The 16,622-nt window shown below is 39.3% G+C and overlaps 3 protein-coding genes across 3 annotated transcripts; 2 read left to right on the top strand and 1 right to left on the bottom strand.

Moving 5' to 3' along the window:
• The first annotated feature begins 168 nt into the window (after positions 1 to 168).
• terfa (telomeric repeat binding factor a) lies at positions 169 to 5,855 on the top strand. The gene is made up of 12 exons (XM_010734432.3): positions 169 to 392; positions 967 to 1,062; positions 1,431 to 1,558; positions 1,898 to 1,984; positions 2,404 to 2,544; positions 2,778 to 2,890; positions 3,236 to 3,733; positions 3,854 to 3,973; positions 4,616 to 4,762; positions 5,002 to 5,084; positions 5,172 to 5,215; positions 5,500 to 5,855. The coding sequence occupies exons 1-12, from the start codon at positions 245 to 247 to the stop codon at positions 5,653 to 5,655; spliced, it is 1,761 nt and encodes a 586-aa protein (XP_010732734.3). The 5' UTR covers positions 169 to 244; the 3' UTR covers positions 5,656 to 5,855.
• A 107-nt stretch (positions 5,856 to 5,962) lies between these two features.
• Positions 5,963 to 8,723, bottom strand: nip7 (NIP7 nucleolar pre-rRNA processing protein). Its single transcript, XM_010734418.3, has 5 exons — positions 8,589 to 8,723; positions 8,400 to 8,486; positions 8,175 to 8,313; positions 6,725 to 6,865; positions 5,963 to 6,444 (listed from the first exon to the last, which is right to left on the bottom strand). The coding sequence occupies exons 1-5, from the start codon at positions 8,642 to 8,644 to the stop codon at positions 6,325 to 6,327; spliced, it is 543 nt and encodes a 180-aa protein (XP_010732720.1). The 5' UTR covers positions 8,645 to 8,723; the 3' UTR covers positions 5,963 to 6,324.
• On the top strand, positions 8,709 to 14,853 carry cdc42se2 (CDC42 small effector 2). Its single transcript, XM_010734415.3, has 5 exons — positions 8,709 to 8,838; positions 10,353 to 10,599; positions 11,191 to 11,292; positions 11,380 to 11,458; positions 12,407 to 14,853. Exons 2-4 carry the CDS (start codon positions 10,546 to 10,548, stop codon positions 11,452 to 11,454), a joined length of 231 nt encoding a protein of 76 aa, XP_010732717.1. The 5' UTR covers positions 8,709 to 8,838; positions 10,353 to 10,545; the 3' UTR covers positions 11,455 to 11,458; positions 12,407 to 14,853.
• Positions 14,854 to 16,622: the final 1,769 nt, after the last annotated feature.

Genomic DNA, 16,622 nt, shown 5'->3' with positions numbered 1-16,622 from the left:
CAAAACTGGTACGAGGCCACTGAGAGAATAAAACTACAAATTATTATACTCTGCCTCTGATTGGCTGATCCTGAGACCTAAACCACCAAACGAACCAACATTAGCCAATCAGAAGTGGATTAGGGTGGCGCGTCACGGAGTGACTGCGAAGCCGTCGCCGCCTTCCCGCTTTCGTCAGCGTGGAGGCGGTATATCGCACAGCCAATGTGTCCGCAGCAGGAGAAGAAGAAGAGATAGTGTGAATATGGCGGCAAAGGAATCATTAAACAGTCAGGCTGAAGTCGAAGAAGTGGTTAACCGCTGGATAGTAGATTATTATTCGTTTCGTTTACTCGAGTTGTTTGAAAACAAGCAGTACGCGGACTTCTGTTACATCAGCGATGTGCTTGCCAGTAAGTAACAGTGTATGCTAGTTTGGAGTATGTTTAGCTAACAGACCCACCGGTGTTTCGGTTTAACGAGTGACCGTGTTAACTGGTGATCGTTAGTAGAAAGCGTCTGTGGTTGGCGTAGTAAGCACAGGTGTTGTTTGAAACAGAAAGACACGTAGCGGTCACCGTTCTTTGTTTAGTTTTTTCCCTATTAACGTTACAACGACAACAACAACAACAAAAAAACAACATACCTGATTCGTCTTTGACGTTTTGTTTGGCAGCTACGTATTGTCTTCCTGTTTCAGACAGCTGTCGTAACTACGACAACCACATGCGAGTTCGGCTAACGGACACCAGTTAACAGGGTCGCTGGTTAAACCGAAACACCAGCTTTGTTAGCACAGTGTTTTTATTTACTCTATTTCTGCTACGCTGAAATGATTTACTGTCCGTTTTTTTGAATTGTGCTTCATGCTCTTCACCGAGAGCATTATTCTCCGACAGATGGCTGACGTTACCTTAGCCTTAGTGTTAGTTGGTATCTGTGCCTGTACGTTTATAGGAAATTACAAACTTGTTTGTCTTGTTGCAGAAGTCAAACGACGTCCGTGTGATCCCACTGACAGGATGCTTACAAAGATGCCTTTATTGCGATTTCTCTCCCTGATCAATGATGGTGAAACTCTTGGTGAGATCAAAGTTAATACGTTCATCATGGCACATCTCAGCAACCTGTTACTTGTTAACAATGTGTATTTTAATTTAGATGCATGCATGTATGTATTTTTTTTGTCTGTGCATAGTAGAGAACATTAAGACAATCTCAATGCAGAGTAAAATGTGTTTTTAAAATGCACAAGAAATTATTCACATCATTTGCAGTTTGATTTAATGTATTATGAATTTGAATTGTTTCACCCAAAACACAACAATAAAACATCAATACCAGATTGAATCAACTAAGTACAGCAGCTGCAGAACTGGTTTGTTATTCATTTATCAAACAATCACTTGTTTCACCACCTTGTCTCTTATCTCCATTAACACACTGTACAGATCAGTCAAAGTCTGACCAGTCACCAAGTCCTCTGGAATCAGCCTTAGTTGTGCTGGAGAAAATCAACCAGCAGCACAGTATTCCACCGCGGGATTTTAACAGCATATGCGCTTCAGTTAAAGAGATGGTATGTGTATTTTTTGAAAAATCTAAATAATAATAAATATTTAGTCATTTTTAATTATGTAAATATCTAAAAAATATTTTTGTTACCATTTACATTCTACTTTGGTTTAACTGTGACATCTGCAGACACGCAGAAGGCGTACAAGTACCTTCCTTAAATCAAAATCTATGGTTTGAATTATAATGTGAATGATGTGCCCATTATGTGTGTCCAGCCAAGGATGAATCAGCTCGGTTCCTTACAAAGGAAGAAGTGCGACTTGTTTAATGATACTTGCTTTCAAGTGTCATCATATTTAATTAACATTTATTTTTTTTATTTTTTTATTTCTGTGTTCAGATGGTGGTGATTTTCATTAAGAACAACATGTTTGGCAAAGCAAAAGAGGTGTTGAACAAACACTTTCCCAAACCAATGGTTGGCAAGGTGAGTTCAGTAACTAAAACAGAGTGTTCACTAAATAACTCCATATTTTCAGTGATCGTCACTCAGTAAGTGCAGAACTGGACTTTCTGGATCATCAGCTTTGCATTTGGCCGTGTCACTTCTTACATAGCAGGGGGATGCTCGTTTTAAATTGAGTGCAGGTGGAGAAGCAGCACACCTAAACACAGAGGTCACTGGTCTGCCAGGATGTAGTTTGCTTTCCTTCTTGTCTCACCTCATCATAGCCATTTTATCTGATGTTGAAGAGACTAGTTGACTTGCTTGTCTATTCATTTTGAAGATGATGCTGAAACTATAAATTATCTAGCCTGTTCATGAATTTAAATGTATTTGGCCTAATGCTTTATTGTATACATTAATATGTTTCTTTCATTGCTGAATGTTTGTGTTCTCTATAGAAAGCTATATTCACAGGAATCATCAGTCAGAGGAGTAAAACACATAAAATCATTGAGCAAGTCGACTTTGAACAGTTTAAGGAGAAGATGTTTGCCTTTTGCCAGAGCCTCTGGACATTTGATGTTCCCTTTCTCCAAAAGGTGGGTTGCTATGTACTAAGCACAAGATAAAGGCTCATTGCATTGAAACGTTTTTTTTCTTTTCAATTCCTCAAGACTTGAAAAAAACATTTTCATATGAGTTGAATAAAGTCTCTGTTCTGATGCCCTTGACGTTTTTCCAGCCAATCAACAGATGCAACACTGTCAGTTTGTTGGTGAAATACATATTCTTCATAGTTGTTTTGTGTTTTTGGTGTGTGCATGTGTAACAGGCTGCAATACAGCTTAGAAGACAAAGAATGCTGGACCTAGATGACAAGGCCACTGGACCCAATCAGGAAGACGAATCTGGTCCTTCCTCCAGTCCACAAAGAGACACTGACGAGTGCGTACTATGATAAGCCCTCTCGCTCTTAGTTCATTTCATTAAGCTCATTGTTACTGTTTGTCCCTAGAAGCCCAGGGCGTTCACATCTTTGTCATCTTTTTCACACCTGACGAGAGAACAATAAGGGTCCCCCAATTATTAGCTTTGCGATACTCACCATTAGCAGCTATGCTAACTACATTTAGCACCCATATTACATGTAATATATTATTACTTTTCTTACAATGTCAAAGCACAGAAATTTGTTATTTTGCCTTTACAGTTTTATGAGGATTATCTATGTTCTTATTCTAAACTCTTTTCTCTGGCCTAAAAACCCTGATCTCTTCTTCTTGTCTCTAGTGAATGTTCCAGTAAACATGCAGTTATCACAAGGGCCAGGCTGGAGATTGCCTTCAACAGTTTGGCTGGTTCAGATGAGGGAACATTTGCTCAGCTGGAGAAAGAAGTGCACGGAGATCTTTTGCTACGTCTCTCACCTACTCCACCAATGTGCACCGAACAGAACGCAGGGCAGGATGGGTTATTTCAGAGAGACTCAGGCAGCCCCATGGAGGCTTCCCCAGCAGACCAACCACCTCAAATGGATGCTGTTCCTCAAACACAAGCAGGTTCAATCTCAAAGTCAGCCCCAGTGCTGAGAAACAGGCGGCTTTACACTGTGGCACGACTCGTGGTCGAGCCAGACAGCCAGGGGAGCTCACAGTGTACAACAGCTTCTCTACAGGAAGTGGAGACTGAAATCAGAACAGAAGAGCCACCACCAGCTATAACTAATAAAAAAGAACTGCAGAGCCAAGTAACACACAGTGATTTTACCACACATACACAGAAACGCAGGTATTATGTGTGTATATATTTTTTAAACATACCTTTAGCTGTTACTTCATTCACTTTTTCTCAGAGTCCTTCTGTGATCCTCACTTTATGTCAATAACAATCAAATGTTTTGTCACGCAGCGCCTCAAGTAGCTTGGCAGAGTTGTCAGCAGACAATGAGGAGGACCCCCCTGGCTCTGTGGACAATGGAGAAACTCTTGTGAGAAAACTCTGTAACAAATCCAAGAGATCGCTCAGGAGGTAAGTCCATATGTACAATATTACAGCACGCTAGGGATACCCGATCACATTTTTTGCGTAAAAAAAAAAAAATCAAGTACTGGAATGAAACAAACTTCAAGTCATTTAACCACAGTGTTGTAATATCAGAAGACAGTTTCATGTCCCTAGAATCACAGGGAGTCTACATTTAGCACCCATATAACCGCATATTATCACTCTTCTCACAATATCCAAGCACAGAAATGTGTTTCCAGTACAATTTAAGCATAACGGTGTCTTATATTTTGAGCAAAGTTTAGTTCATCAAGTCATTATAATTTAAATTGCAGCCTGATATGGAAAATGCCAGGAAAGTGTGAATTAAATCCAGCATGGCTGGAAATTAATCTTTAGAGAGGTTTTTGCCAAGGTAAACTAAACTAGTTTAAACATGGCCACTGAATATGATCGACATAGAAAACCATGATTTTAGTCAAAACAGATATCTTCTTTTTTGGACAATGCTTGAGTCTCAACTCTCCACTCAGTCAAACAAGTCGTCATCAAACATTGATGAACTACGGGCCAACAATCCTCCAAATACACCATTCATTTGATCTCACTATGTTAGCTTACAATTAAAGGACTCACAACATTTAATAATCATATGTATTTATGCAGGGATCCAGGTAATACAGATGACGTCTGTATCACAGAGTCTTCATTGGACAGCTCACCGGAAATGTTCTCTCATCGCCCGGTCCCTCAAACGAGCTCCACCCCTGACAAGGACTCTGCTCAAGGCAAAGGGCCCTCTACATCAAAATGGTTAGTGAAGGTTACATCACGCATTTTAAAATAGACTATTCACCACTTCACTTAGTTTAGAGGATAATTGAAGTACTTCGTGTAAGCTTCATTACAAATCACAAATACACACCAAAATGTCATTAAGCATATTTAAATAACTGCTCTGAAATGATCTAAGATTCTTGTTTGATTCATAACTGTAATTGATAAACAGCTGTGAAGGGTGCCAAGCATGAAACTCACGCTTTTGTTCACAGGAAACGGCTGTATGATGATGCAAAGGAGAGTAAGGATACATGGAGTGATGAAGACTCATATTTCACCTCCAGAAAGCATAGAGGTAATTTTTTTTCTGCTTCAGATTAATCCTCTATCTAGTTGCAAATCTCTTATTCATGCTGTAATATATCTGTTTTTTTTCTCAAAGCACACAATGAGAGCATCAGTTCAGATTCAGGCAACAGAAGAAGGGTAAGTATCAACTAGAATAACAAACCTGTTACCTTATTTGCTGACAGGAAGTAAGAAAGTTGAGTCTTGAGTTTGTAGTTTCACAGGTTATATTCTAGAAATATCAAACCTTAATGACAATTATTCAGCAAATAAAGTTCAAAAAGGTTGATGCTTTGTTGCCAGCCTGCTACGTTCAGATGCAGCACTGACAAATCTAACACAGCATTAATGTCTTTATGGGGGGGGCTGGTGTGTCACAGCTGCTGAAAGCTGAGTAAACCTATGTTTCTGCTGTGTTTCAGAAGTGGACGGAAAGCGAGACCCTGAAGTTGAAAGAAGGGGTCCAAAAATTTGGAGAGGGCAACTGGAGTAAGATCAAAGCATATTACTCCTTCAAGGATCGAACAAACGTCAACCTGAAGGACAGGTGGAGAACTCTAAAAAAATCAAATGCTTAAGTCGAAAATGTTGAGTTTAACTTTTTTGCCACCTCCACATTGTTTCCTCAAAGGAATTGTAGTTTTTGGACATGTTTGCATCACCACCTTGTTTTGACAACAATTTGTTTCTCCTGTTTTCTGTGCGAATCATGTTTTATAACACTGTACAGTTTTAAGTTCATGACACTTTCTAGTTCAATAAATGTTCATGGTTCAAATTTGCAAAAAATGTTTTCTCTGTTGTAAAAAAACAAATACACAGTGGTGTCTGATATGTATTTTCACTGCAGCTCTATATGCAGTACTAATCTTGCAAAGACAGAAATACAAAGACATTATGGATTTATTTGAAAGATGACATTGCAAAAGAAACACAAAAGCATTCCCCTTCAGTTTAACACGATCTGACTCAAACACTGAGTGAAGGGAGAATCGGGAGGCTCCGTGACAGGGGAATCCTGAAGATAGCACATTAGTAGTATCCCAAGGTGAGTCAATAGAGAGGTCTTTGTTTCAGTCCCGAGACTACATTGGAAATATGGTCCAGTTCTTACTTCTGCTATTAAAGGCGCCCTTGAATCAGGTGCTTATCCAACCACTTCTGTTTTTTTTAAAAGAAAAACGGCAGCTGATCTGGGTATGAAATTAAGAAAAGGGGAGTTTGACAGTCCAGTTGTTGATGCATCTTTATGTCAATGTGTCTTCATTCCTGATGAACTCCCCCACATCGGCCTGATGAAACACCACAATGGACATGGGATCCACCCGCCGACACTCCTGGGTGGTCTTTGCTGCCACACCAAAACCCTGAGAAATAACACATGAGGACAAAGATAAAAATCTGTTTGTCATATGCCCTAAAGTTAAATCCCTGCAGGAAATATGATATTCTGACCTGTTGGTACATAGATCATGTCTGTGCTGTGAAGAAAAGTAACTGTTGGCCACACCATAACATCTAATGTGAAGCATGTTAACTATCCCATGTGTATTTTCAGCAAAAGTGCTCCCAGCGGGAACATAAGCTCGTATTGGTCTATATCCTCAACCATATGAGCAACACAAACATGATAGTCACAAAACTTACCAGGGGAACATCAGCCATGGAGTAAACCACAACTCCCTGATACTGCATAGTGTTCTCAGTGATTCTGCCGAGCCCAGATTTCAGCACATGGTTCCCATAGAGGAAGGACTGCTCTGCTCCAGGTTTCACCCACACCTTGAACTAAAGACATAAAAGAAAAGCTTCAAGTTATTCATACATGCATGAGTATACTTGACTTGTTGGCACAAACATTCGCTATTGCCCAGTTACTCTGATCAATATTTATCCAGGTCCTATATAAATACTACTGAATTATAAAAACACTCAATCCACGCAGCCCTGTATTCAGAAACTGGCTTTAAATGTGCTGCCAGACCTTTGATAGGGTTGTGATGTCACAAATACAGTCACCAACCTCACCCGTGCAGGATACTATGTGTTACTTGTGGTTAGGCTGACCTAACGTCACACACACACAAAAAAGAGAATGTTACACAAACCGGCCTGCTCTTGTAGAGCTCGCTCCAGAGAGAAGCATATGTTGATGTGATTTTATTGGTATTTAAAACCACAAATATAACTTCTTATGGATATCAAAAATAAAAACACTGGAAAAGTAAGTATTGGGCCTTTAATGTTGTTAGTAACACCTGTGCTATTCCTACTGTCTCAAGTCAACATGTCGGCAATTAAACAATTGCTAAGAAGCTGTTGTTGTTCTACTGCCATATGGCATTCTTTGTTTACTAGTACTAAAGTAAATTGGGGCGTCTACTTAACATTAGCAGTTGAATTAGTGGCATGTTGCAGATTGGCAATTTTTTTCTTCTATTTTATTTCATTTATACCCTGCGGTTATTATTATTTATACCATGGTCACTTTCCTTTGCAATATTTCTTACACTATGGTCACTTTACATTACAATACTTTTTATATATCATGCCATTTCCATCCTCAGTACTGAAGGTTGATTGTTTTTCGTGTTTTATTGTGTAGGTTATAGATATTTCTGTCTGTTTAATTTCTGTGGGTTCTACTTCTGTAGTGTATATTACAAATCAAATCAATTTTATTTGTATAGCCCAAAGTACATTTGCCTCTGAGGGCTTTACAATCTGTACAGGGAGTGACACCCTCTGTCCTTAGACCCTCAGTTTGAGTGAGGAAAAACGTGCCCACAAAAACCCTTTAACAGGGAAAAAATGTGGAAGAAACCTCAGGAAGAGCCACACTTTTCTGCTGCTGTAACAAGTGCATTCCCCCGTTGTGGGATAAATAAAGTATAATCTAATCTAATCCACTAGTATAATGTTATGACATGACCTGGCAGTTTAACACAGTGCAAGTGACATGCCATCTTCCTGTGGCACACATGCCAGTCAGTATAAATCAGGAGTGGGATCTTCCAGTGGTGACATAATCCAAGAGGATTCAGATGATAGACGTGAAAGCACAAATAATAAAATAATAAGATGCACACATAGTCACCTTTGCATAGGGCGCCAGGAAATCCAGAGCTGTGATGTGCAGTCTGAATTTACCGGTCTTTGTGAACTTTCCAAAACAAGTTCCCACTGACACCAGCTTGTCCCTGGAAATGTTGGTGGCCAACTTGAGGATCTTCTCACTGTGGACAAGAGACAATGTCACATGCGAGCGTGTCACCCATGTGGGGAGCAAACGACAGAAACCTGAGCATGTATCCTGGATTACCTCATGTAGTACACACGGTCATTCTGCAGTCGGAAGCAGTAGGTGCCGTCAGGTCTGTCCACTAGAAGTTTGATGTTTTCCCCGATGCTGTGAAGAGGCAGAAGCGACACGGATCACACGCAGAAGCTAACGAGGGGATGCTAACACATAACTCTGTGTACTGAGTCACAGCGAGGCGAGCACACTTACTACTTCGACAGCTTCTCAAACATCGTTTTCGTCTCTTCGTCTGTAAGCGGCCTCATCTTGAATAACGTAATTATAAAACCGCGTTAATCGACGCGTGCTTGTGTTGTCTGTGAGAAACGTGGGTCCAACACGGACGTGGTCACGCTGCTCAGCGGAAGTCGGGCGACGTAACGAGCCCGACTTCCTGGTTTTGTTGCATTCTTCTTCAGTCGATCGCTCGCTTTCATCCGGCAGACCGGACGGACATCTGGTGAGTTTATCCGCTTTAATATCACGGTAACTGTTTGAGGTTTCGTCAGCAGGCAGCCGGTAAACACCTCCGTGAACACCGGGCTGGTTTTTTGTCGAGCTGTGAAGTCACACTTTCGACAAAACAAAGCGGTTAGCCTGGCGAGCTAGCTGTCAGTGGAGCTAGTGAGCGTTAGCACGGGGAGCTAACGGTGCTAGCGGCTGATAACGGCGACGACGCCTCCTCACCGGAGATATTTAATGTTATCCCACTGTTAAACACTTGTGTTTGTATCAGGAGCTACGCTGGACTGTGAGCAAGCTGTGATTTAAGCCCGGACACACCGTGTGAAAGGGGGGAGTCTTTACCGCAGCGGTTACATAACGTTAATATGTTTGTAAATACACGATCGGAAATGAAGGGCAGCTCATCCACTCATTGTGTGACACATTGAAATAAACGTGATTCACCTGTACGTGGTGTGCACGGTAACAGGTGAGATGTCAGCCAGAGTTACACATTAGGAAAATGTACTTTGTCAGCGAGCTTTATGCATTTGGCAGCTCATTTGATCCTCTTGCTTCCTCCTGCCTGACAGCAATAATGACTGCAGGGAGGGGAAAAAACAAAAAAACAAAACCTGATCCTGTTTTTTTTTTTTTTCTATACACAGCAAAGCCATTTTATTCACTGACATGACACAAATCAAAATGTCTAATCATGCAGCTGCTCTGGATAAACTTTTTTTTTTTAAAAAGCAATCATGCATTTCTCATGTTGTTGTACTTTTCTCAGCAGTGCACACGTTAAATCAAAAACACCCATTCGCCATCTCTTGTCCAGTCTGTTCAGCTCCAGGGAGAGATGTATAGTTTGTCAAGGCTGCAGTTGTTTGTAAGGGCGTGATGATCACCGCAACATCTGCTGATCAGCGCCCCGTGAAAGCCTGAGGTTAGAATCAGCTGCCTACCACAAGAGATGACTTTAGAAAAAGGAAAAGTGAAACGCACCGATCACTTGGACAACCTGGGTTTTGTAGTAGGTGACTGCTCAGGATCACACAGTAGCACACGCTGACCCACTTTCTTCCATTTGGAGATTTCAAATTAAGACTCGATGCACAAATGTTTGCACATTTTTCTTGTTTGATTTCAGTCTGTCATGTTGTACAGCTACTTTACTCTACACAGACCTGATATGTACAGTGTAGTAAATGTGATAATAGCAGTTTATTATAAAAAAAAAAATTAAATGTAAGTCACTGGAAAGCTTTAAGTACAAAAATGCCCCAGCCTTAAGCAGGTCAGTCCTCTGGCAATGAGGTCAAATCTTAAGTAAACGCAGTGCAAGACACAAAACCGCCACTTAATTAACCACGTTGAACTACTCATAACTTCAAGATGATGCCCACAAGATGCTAATCCAAAGTTTAGGCGTGATGGTTTATGTGACGTTCATAACCAATTTCTTATGGTATGTCAGTGTTCAGTGAAAAAGTATTGATTTTGTTTTTTCTGCGTCTAACATGTCGACAGGAGTGTGCCGCCCTGTGTTGGGGACAGAACAGTTATTGTGCCAACAGTTTACCCAGGATAAACCAGCTGCCCGTGTCTGTCGTCAGTTTCCGCCGTGTGTTTGTGGCTCTGGTAACACTGAACAGGAAGACAGACGTGAAGAGACGTCTGAACAGGGAGAGGAAACTGCTGCGGCTTCTTCGTCAGCCTCAGAATGACTGAGTTCTGGGTTTGCTTCAGCTGCTGCATTGCAGAGCAGCCACAACCTGTGAGTATGAAATGAACACGGAGGATGGATTGTAATGACGTAATTTTGCCTTGTTTGAAATGGAAGTTGGTATGAATAGTTTTTTTTTGGCTTATATCAAATTAGGTTACTAAACAGCAGAATTCTCAGGTGCTGGCACGTATATCTTTAATTTACTTTAACAACGTGAATGTTCACTATTCTAAAATACTTTTTTTTGTAGAAACACTGGTCTGAGTGCAGACAAATGATATTACATCCTCTTTTTTTAATTATAGATTAAAAAAGAAAGTAGCAAGGCCCCTAGCTAACCAGATGTCACTGTCTTACTTGTATCAGTAAGGTTAATTATTCTGGCAGAGAACAATCAGTTGTAGTCGGCCAGTCTGTTCACCAACAGATAAGATAAAAGGAATCATGAATGTCAACCTCTGTCTCGGTTTCGGCTCCACAGTGCAGGTTTCAGGAGGTTAACAGGAGAGGGACGAGTACACTCAGCTGGTGTTTGCTGTTTCTGCCGTCCCACTGATAATTAATATCACCTTTTTAAATGTATTAAGCATGATATGTGGGGGGAAAAAAAGAGTTTAGGTTTATGGTACTCATTTTCAGAAACGGCGGCGACGGATCGATCGCTCCATGATCGGGGAGCCAACAAACTTTGTTCACACCACACATGTAGGCTCGGGGGACATGGGCCTGGGATTGGCATCAGTAAGTTTTATGTCCTCTTTTCAGAATATTCAGAGTCACAAATAAAACATTTTCAGCTGACTAACATTTACACCTTGATGTTTGTAGGTGGACCTTGTTCAGGCCCAGATGAAATCTAAAGGGGGATATGCGCATGGAGGGTCTGAAGGTTCCCAGTTGTAACAAGGTGAGAGATGCTTTTTCATCTCTTAGCAGAACTGAGAGTTTTCACTACCCCAAAGCTATATAAGCCGGGAAAAAAAGTCGACTTTGTTTTTGTAGGAGAAATTAAAGCTGTTTAACATGCAAAAATATTCCTTTTGAAACATTTAACAGAACCGTGCAACGTTCTTGGTAAATACTGATAAGCAACCTGAAAGAAGCCACTCCCATGCTGTAACCACAAATATATTTTTAGCCGTAACACTTTTGTCATTTATAAGAAACAACACACTTCTCTGTTAACATCTACAACTAAGAGTCCCTGACCCGCCTCCGCCCATGCTGTGTACTAACATAATTGCAAATAATGCTACACAGAACAACGAGCGTGTGTTTGTGGCTTTCAAAGGAAACTGGTGAAATGCTGACATATGTGTGATATGCTTTATATAGTCATGTTTTATTAGGGGGAATTCTTTCCTCCTTCAAAAAAAAAGGAATGGGTGACCTACTTCCTCGTGATTAGCTTTGTTGTGCCGATAACCACTTCTATTTTTTTTGTGACCGTGTCTCAGCTGTCAGTGAAATTTCATTTGTATGTTTCTGTGGCTCAGTCTGGACAGCGGTGTTGTCTTTTATTGGCCTCAGGCAACTGGTTCACTGTTAATGTTGCACCCTTTCTTGTTTTTTCACCTCCCACTGGATGTTGCTATGGTCACGTAAATGATATATTTTTGGGACCTAGTCACTCTTTGAGCGTCTGAACAGATACAGCCCAACATTATCAAACATGTTTGGGGGGAAAGATGATGTCTGAAACGAACGGTAAAGGGTCAGATTCAACATTCTGAAGCATAAGAAGAGGCTCAGATTTGATTATAATTGTGTGGCGTGAGCTTCACCCACACCTCACCTATCAGTATCAGGTGAAATCCTAATACTTGTTCCATTTTTTTCCCCCTTCCTCCCACAGCCCTTCACACGTCTTGTGGAAACTACTGTTGTTGATATGAGGAAGCATTTTAAAAAAGCAGTTCTGTCTGTAATGGACGCAGGACCAAAAGATGAAACTACTGCTTTTCCATAATGTTGTATATATTTTTATTTTCCATTCCTTTTTTTTTTAATGAAAGCACTGCTATCCATTTGCTGCCATACTGTTGCACTGTAAAGAGTAACTGTTAAGAGTAGATAAGAGGGTTTAGAAAGCTCATAATCTCAGTCAGACGTATGCTTGTGTGTATGCATGAGGAAAATTGTTTCAAAAATATTTGCTGTTGTAGCCCATATGGATGCCTGTATTTATTATCTGATTTGTTAACGGACCTCATGGTGGCTGGGCCACGCTGGAGATTTGGAACATTCAGTTTCTTTCTTTATTCTCAGAGGTTTATCAAAGGACAGGTAGAGGTAGCAAGGCAAAAAGCGATATGTTCATTGTTTTATTCTGAGAAATACTCATGATTCTCTTTGAGTTGCTTTCAGGGTCGAAGATTGCTGTCTTGTAATAAACTTGAAAAATGAGTAGAGTACACTGGATCATGCAATGTACACTCACACTTGCTTAGGAATTTCGCATTGATTTCAACTGTTTTTTTTTTTATATACTCATTTAGATTGGACCATATAGAATTTTAATAAACTATGAACTTCCTAATCTGCCTTCTGAAGTCATGTTCATCATTTGTTTTATTAGCGTTGTGTGGCAGCTTGATGCTGCAGATGCAGAGCTTAGTGGTATCAAGAAAATTCCTGTTTTTTTTTTTGGTTTTTGGTTTTTTTTATTCTTTACATGGTTTGTGTACCAACTGTAGACCAAGAATTGAACTTGGAAGTAACAAAATCACCACTGCAAACTCTGCCACGAACGTGGGTCAGGTTTGATACAGTCAGCAGTATTCTCAAACCTGGACTGTATGTTCATCATATCCTTTTTATGCTTTGTTGTAAATGCTGTTCCCTTTTTCCTAGCATGTGTTTCATCATGACGTCAAGAGTATCTCTCTTGACATAAAACCATTCTTCAGTCCTTTTTTGGTCAATACTCCCACAATATGGGTGGAGATGATTTTGTGGTAGTTTCGAATGCCAGACCTCTTAAGGGTGACTGATGCTAATAACCTGACATGACTCACCTTTGTAGCAGTGTTTGTGATTCCGTTGCTTCATCGTTAAATGATGTTTCTATGTGATGTTCACAATATTTTGTCAAAAACAAAATTCCAAAAGCGATTAAATCCACCTTTGACCCACTATGGACGTTAAATTGTTAAATGTCATTCCCAGTTTGTCTGTTGGCACAAAGGTTTTCTCTCCTTTTTCAAGGAGATCTAATTTTCCTCTTTTTAAGGAGAAGTAAATAAGTGCAGCTCTTTTTGACCTGATCACGCTGGTTGTCAGCTGTGATCAGTTAATGTTCTTGCTTTTCACTGACTGGCTGGTACATTTTTGTCTCTCAGTATTGTCATATGTAGTCCAAATTTATGATCCAGGCTCCATTTTTCAAAAAATACCTTTGCAGATAGTGACTGAGCAGTCCTACTTGGGGCTATATCCTTATGTACACACTGCTCGTCACTATGAACTGATTTTAAATCAAGTCAAAGGTGTCGAGCAAACCAGCAGGCCTGGATCTATTAATAAATGTGATTATTTGTCTTCCATGTACATCATATGATTTACTATTCCAACAACAGAATGTGGTTGTATTATAAAGTCAAGCAAAAGTCTGTGTAGATTGATGTTAAATGAGTGCTATTGTCATTCTATTTATGATACAAGAATGAAATATTTGTGTATGTACCAGGCAACTTAAAATATCTAATGGAGTCACATTTGTAATATCTTTATCATTTTCAGCATTGAAACAGCATTCCCAACATTCACTGACGGATTTATTGATGTGATTCATCAGGCTAAAAATATTGTTTAATTTCTTCCTCTTTAAATGTTTCTGTAGTAATTCCTGTAAGAAAAGATATCCACACGTGTGTAGACTAGTTTGTTTTCTCCAGCTCTGGACTAAATGCTGTAGTATGTGCAGACATACTGGGAGTGCAGTATATCACGTGACCAGCAGGCTGTGCTAGTGGACTGGTTGAATGTGACTTTAAAAAAAAAAAGAGTTTCCTAATGGGATTCTTGCCATAGATCTTATTTTATGATGATATTGTAAATACATAAAAGTAATGGATCCATGGTTTATATGTATTGAGGGTCATGCATATTTTTGGTCACTTTTCTGTATAACAATACTGGGAAGGCAGAGTTAGAGCAGTGTTTCTTCTGTTTTTGTTTTTCCTCAGGAACTGCCTGAAATGTAGTTCCCACTTTAAGGAAATTCATCTGTTTTTTTGTTTTGTTGTTTTTTTTTTTCAGCATTTTTCAGAATAAAAATATGAAATAAATGTTCAATGTTGATGTTTGACCAACTGTGTGTTTCATGTTTTCACTTAAAGTCAAAAACCTCACACCTGTGGAGTGATAAAAGAGATGTTGAGCTCATACTGGAGCAGTTCTTGTGAAATATAAGTGCACAGATCCTTTATTTAAAGGTTTAGTGTGTCAGATTTAAGGGATTCTATTTACAGATTATGGAAGAAACATAATATAATATACATATCTGTGTTTGAATTACTGCTCAAGCAATATTAAAAAAAAAAAATTGTATGTTTTTGTTACCTTAAACACTGGCTCCAGATAGTACCCTTCATGTTTTTCAAATGTTTCACGCCCAATGTACTTTCTGCAAGAAGGGAAGGGACTAAGTTGCAATCCGCAGCTGAACCACTAGATAGCTAGCTTCTCATTCTGCAGACAAACATACTGTTTGTTTGATTTATTATTTTATGGTATTATTAGATTGCAACAATGTATACATTTTTTGTTGCTGGAGCTGGTCAAAGTAAAACTAGTTTTAACTACTTCAGACATGGTTGGATACCATGTCCAGTGGTTCCTGAACTATTGGTCTGACCCTTCCAGAGGGTCCCAAGATAAATCTGAGATGATTAATGCTACGTAATTTTGCTTTCATGTTTTGGACATTTCTCTCATCTTTGCTTGTTTTTTTTAAATGAAATAATAAAACATCTTACTTAAATAAAACCATCTGAGAGGGTTGGAACTGCTAATAACTCAAAAGCATCTGAAATGTGGCAAATAACACATTGATGGAAGAAGTATTCAAATCACTACAGTCTCTAAAAGTACTCGGTGACAAGTTAAGATCCTGGATTTAAAATTTAAGCAACTACATGAAGTATCAAAGTACTAATTGAGTGAAAACTGAAAAGTACATATAGCTACCTAATACTTGCATTGAACAGCATACTGTGACTGTGGTTTCAAAAGGCACTTTATTAAAACAGTTTGCTTGCCTACTAAAGAACAAGTACTTTAAAATTGTATTGAATAGTATTGAAATATTATCACTGTAAATACCGGTATTGGTAACTTGATGTAGGTTCATTAGCAGGAAAAATACAGGCAGGGCTTTGGTATACATCAAAATATCTACAATGATAATTATAACTCATATATAATAACATGACATAGCATTGAGCAGCCCTTTTTGCAATCAGATTTAATAGATTAGATTTCACTAAATCACATTATTGTTAACTGAACCTAAAAGTGTGAGTTATATTTGTGGATCTGTTTATTACCACAAATCTGTTGCTTTTTATAGTCACAGGGCAAGTCTGACTGGTCTTGTGACTAAGCGCTCAATACAAATTATATTTTATCTAATTACTTCTCTCCTGGTTTGCACCCCTGATTACTGCTGCCACAGCAGCGGAGTGGAGAGTGGAGAATATCTGAAGCCTCTGCGCTGTTGAAAATATCTTTGATAAATGTTGAAACAGTGAAATGAAAGTTTGTTTGTTTTTTGTCAGAGTTTGAGCTAACTGTTTCCACCTACTTCCAGTCTCTATGCCAAGCTAAGCTACACTAAACATGTCCTGTCCATTACGTGAAAGAATAAAACGTGATACAAGCTTTGCAAAAAAAAAGTCTTAATAGATTGAAAATTGCATTGAAAAGACAAAAAAGAAGTGTCAGTAGAACAGCTGTTCAAAAGCAACCTCCTGTAAAACACTGTTGGTCAAGTATTTAAACTTGTCGGCTGCATTAGAGAACATGGTTATGTGGGAAGTGGTGCTGAAATATCAGTTTTCTTTATGCCA

Source organism: Larimichthys crocea, chromosome VIII (assembly GCF_000972845.2).
Source record: "Larimichthys crocea isolate SSNF chromosome VIII, L_crocea_2.0, whole genome shotgun sequence".
Taxonomy (NCBI): Eukaryota; Metazoa; Chordata; class Actinopteri; family Sciaenidae; genus Larimichthys; species Larimichthys crocea.
This window is presented reverse-complemented; position numbering and strand designations above follow the sequence as displayed.

Bases quoted from the DNA above. Each gene is read 5' to 3' on its own strand.
- cdc42se2 (XM_010734415.3), top strand. From the start codon at position 10,546: ATGACTGAGTTCTGGGTTTGCTTCAGCTGCTGCATTGCAGAGCAGCCA. The intron at 10,600-11,190 runs GTGAGTATGAAA...ACTCATTTTCAG, and splicing joins TTGCAGAGCAGCCACAACCT to AAACGGCGGCGACGGATCGA. The intron at 11,293-11,379 runs GTAAGTTTTATG...TGATGTTTGTAG, and splicing joins TGGGCCTGGGATTGGCATCA to GTGGACCTTGTTCAGGCCCA.
- nip7 (XM_010734418.3), bottom strand. From the start codon at position 8,644: ATGAGGCCGCTTACAGACGAAGAGACGAAAACGATGTTTGAGAAGCTG. The intron at 8,314-8,399 runs GTAATCCAGGAT...TCTTGTCCACAG, and splicing joins GACCGTGTGTACTACATGAG to TGAGAAGATCCTCAAGTTGG. The intron at 6,445-6,724 runs GTAAGTTTTGTG...GTTATTTCTCAG, and splicing joins CCATGGCTGATGTTCCCCTG to GGTTTTGGTGTGGCAGCAAA.
- terfa (XM_010734432.3), top strand. From the start codon at position 245: ATGGCGGCAAAGGAATCATTAAACAGTCAGGCTGAAGTCGAAGAAGTG. The intron at 2,891-3,235 runs GTGCGTACTATG...TCTTGTCTCTAG, and splicing joins CCACAAAGAGACACTGACGA to TGAATGTTCCAGTAAACATG. The intron at 3,974-4,615 runs GTAAGTCCATAT...GTATTTATGCAG, and splicing joins TCCAAGAGATCGCTCAGGAG to GGATCCAGGTAATACAGATG.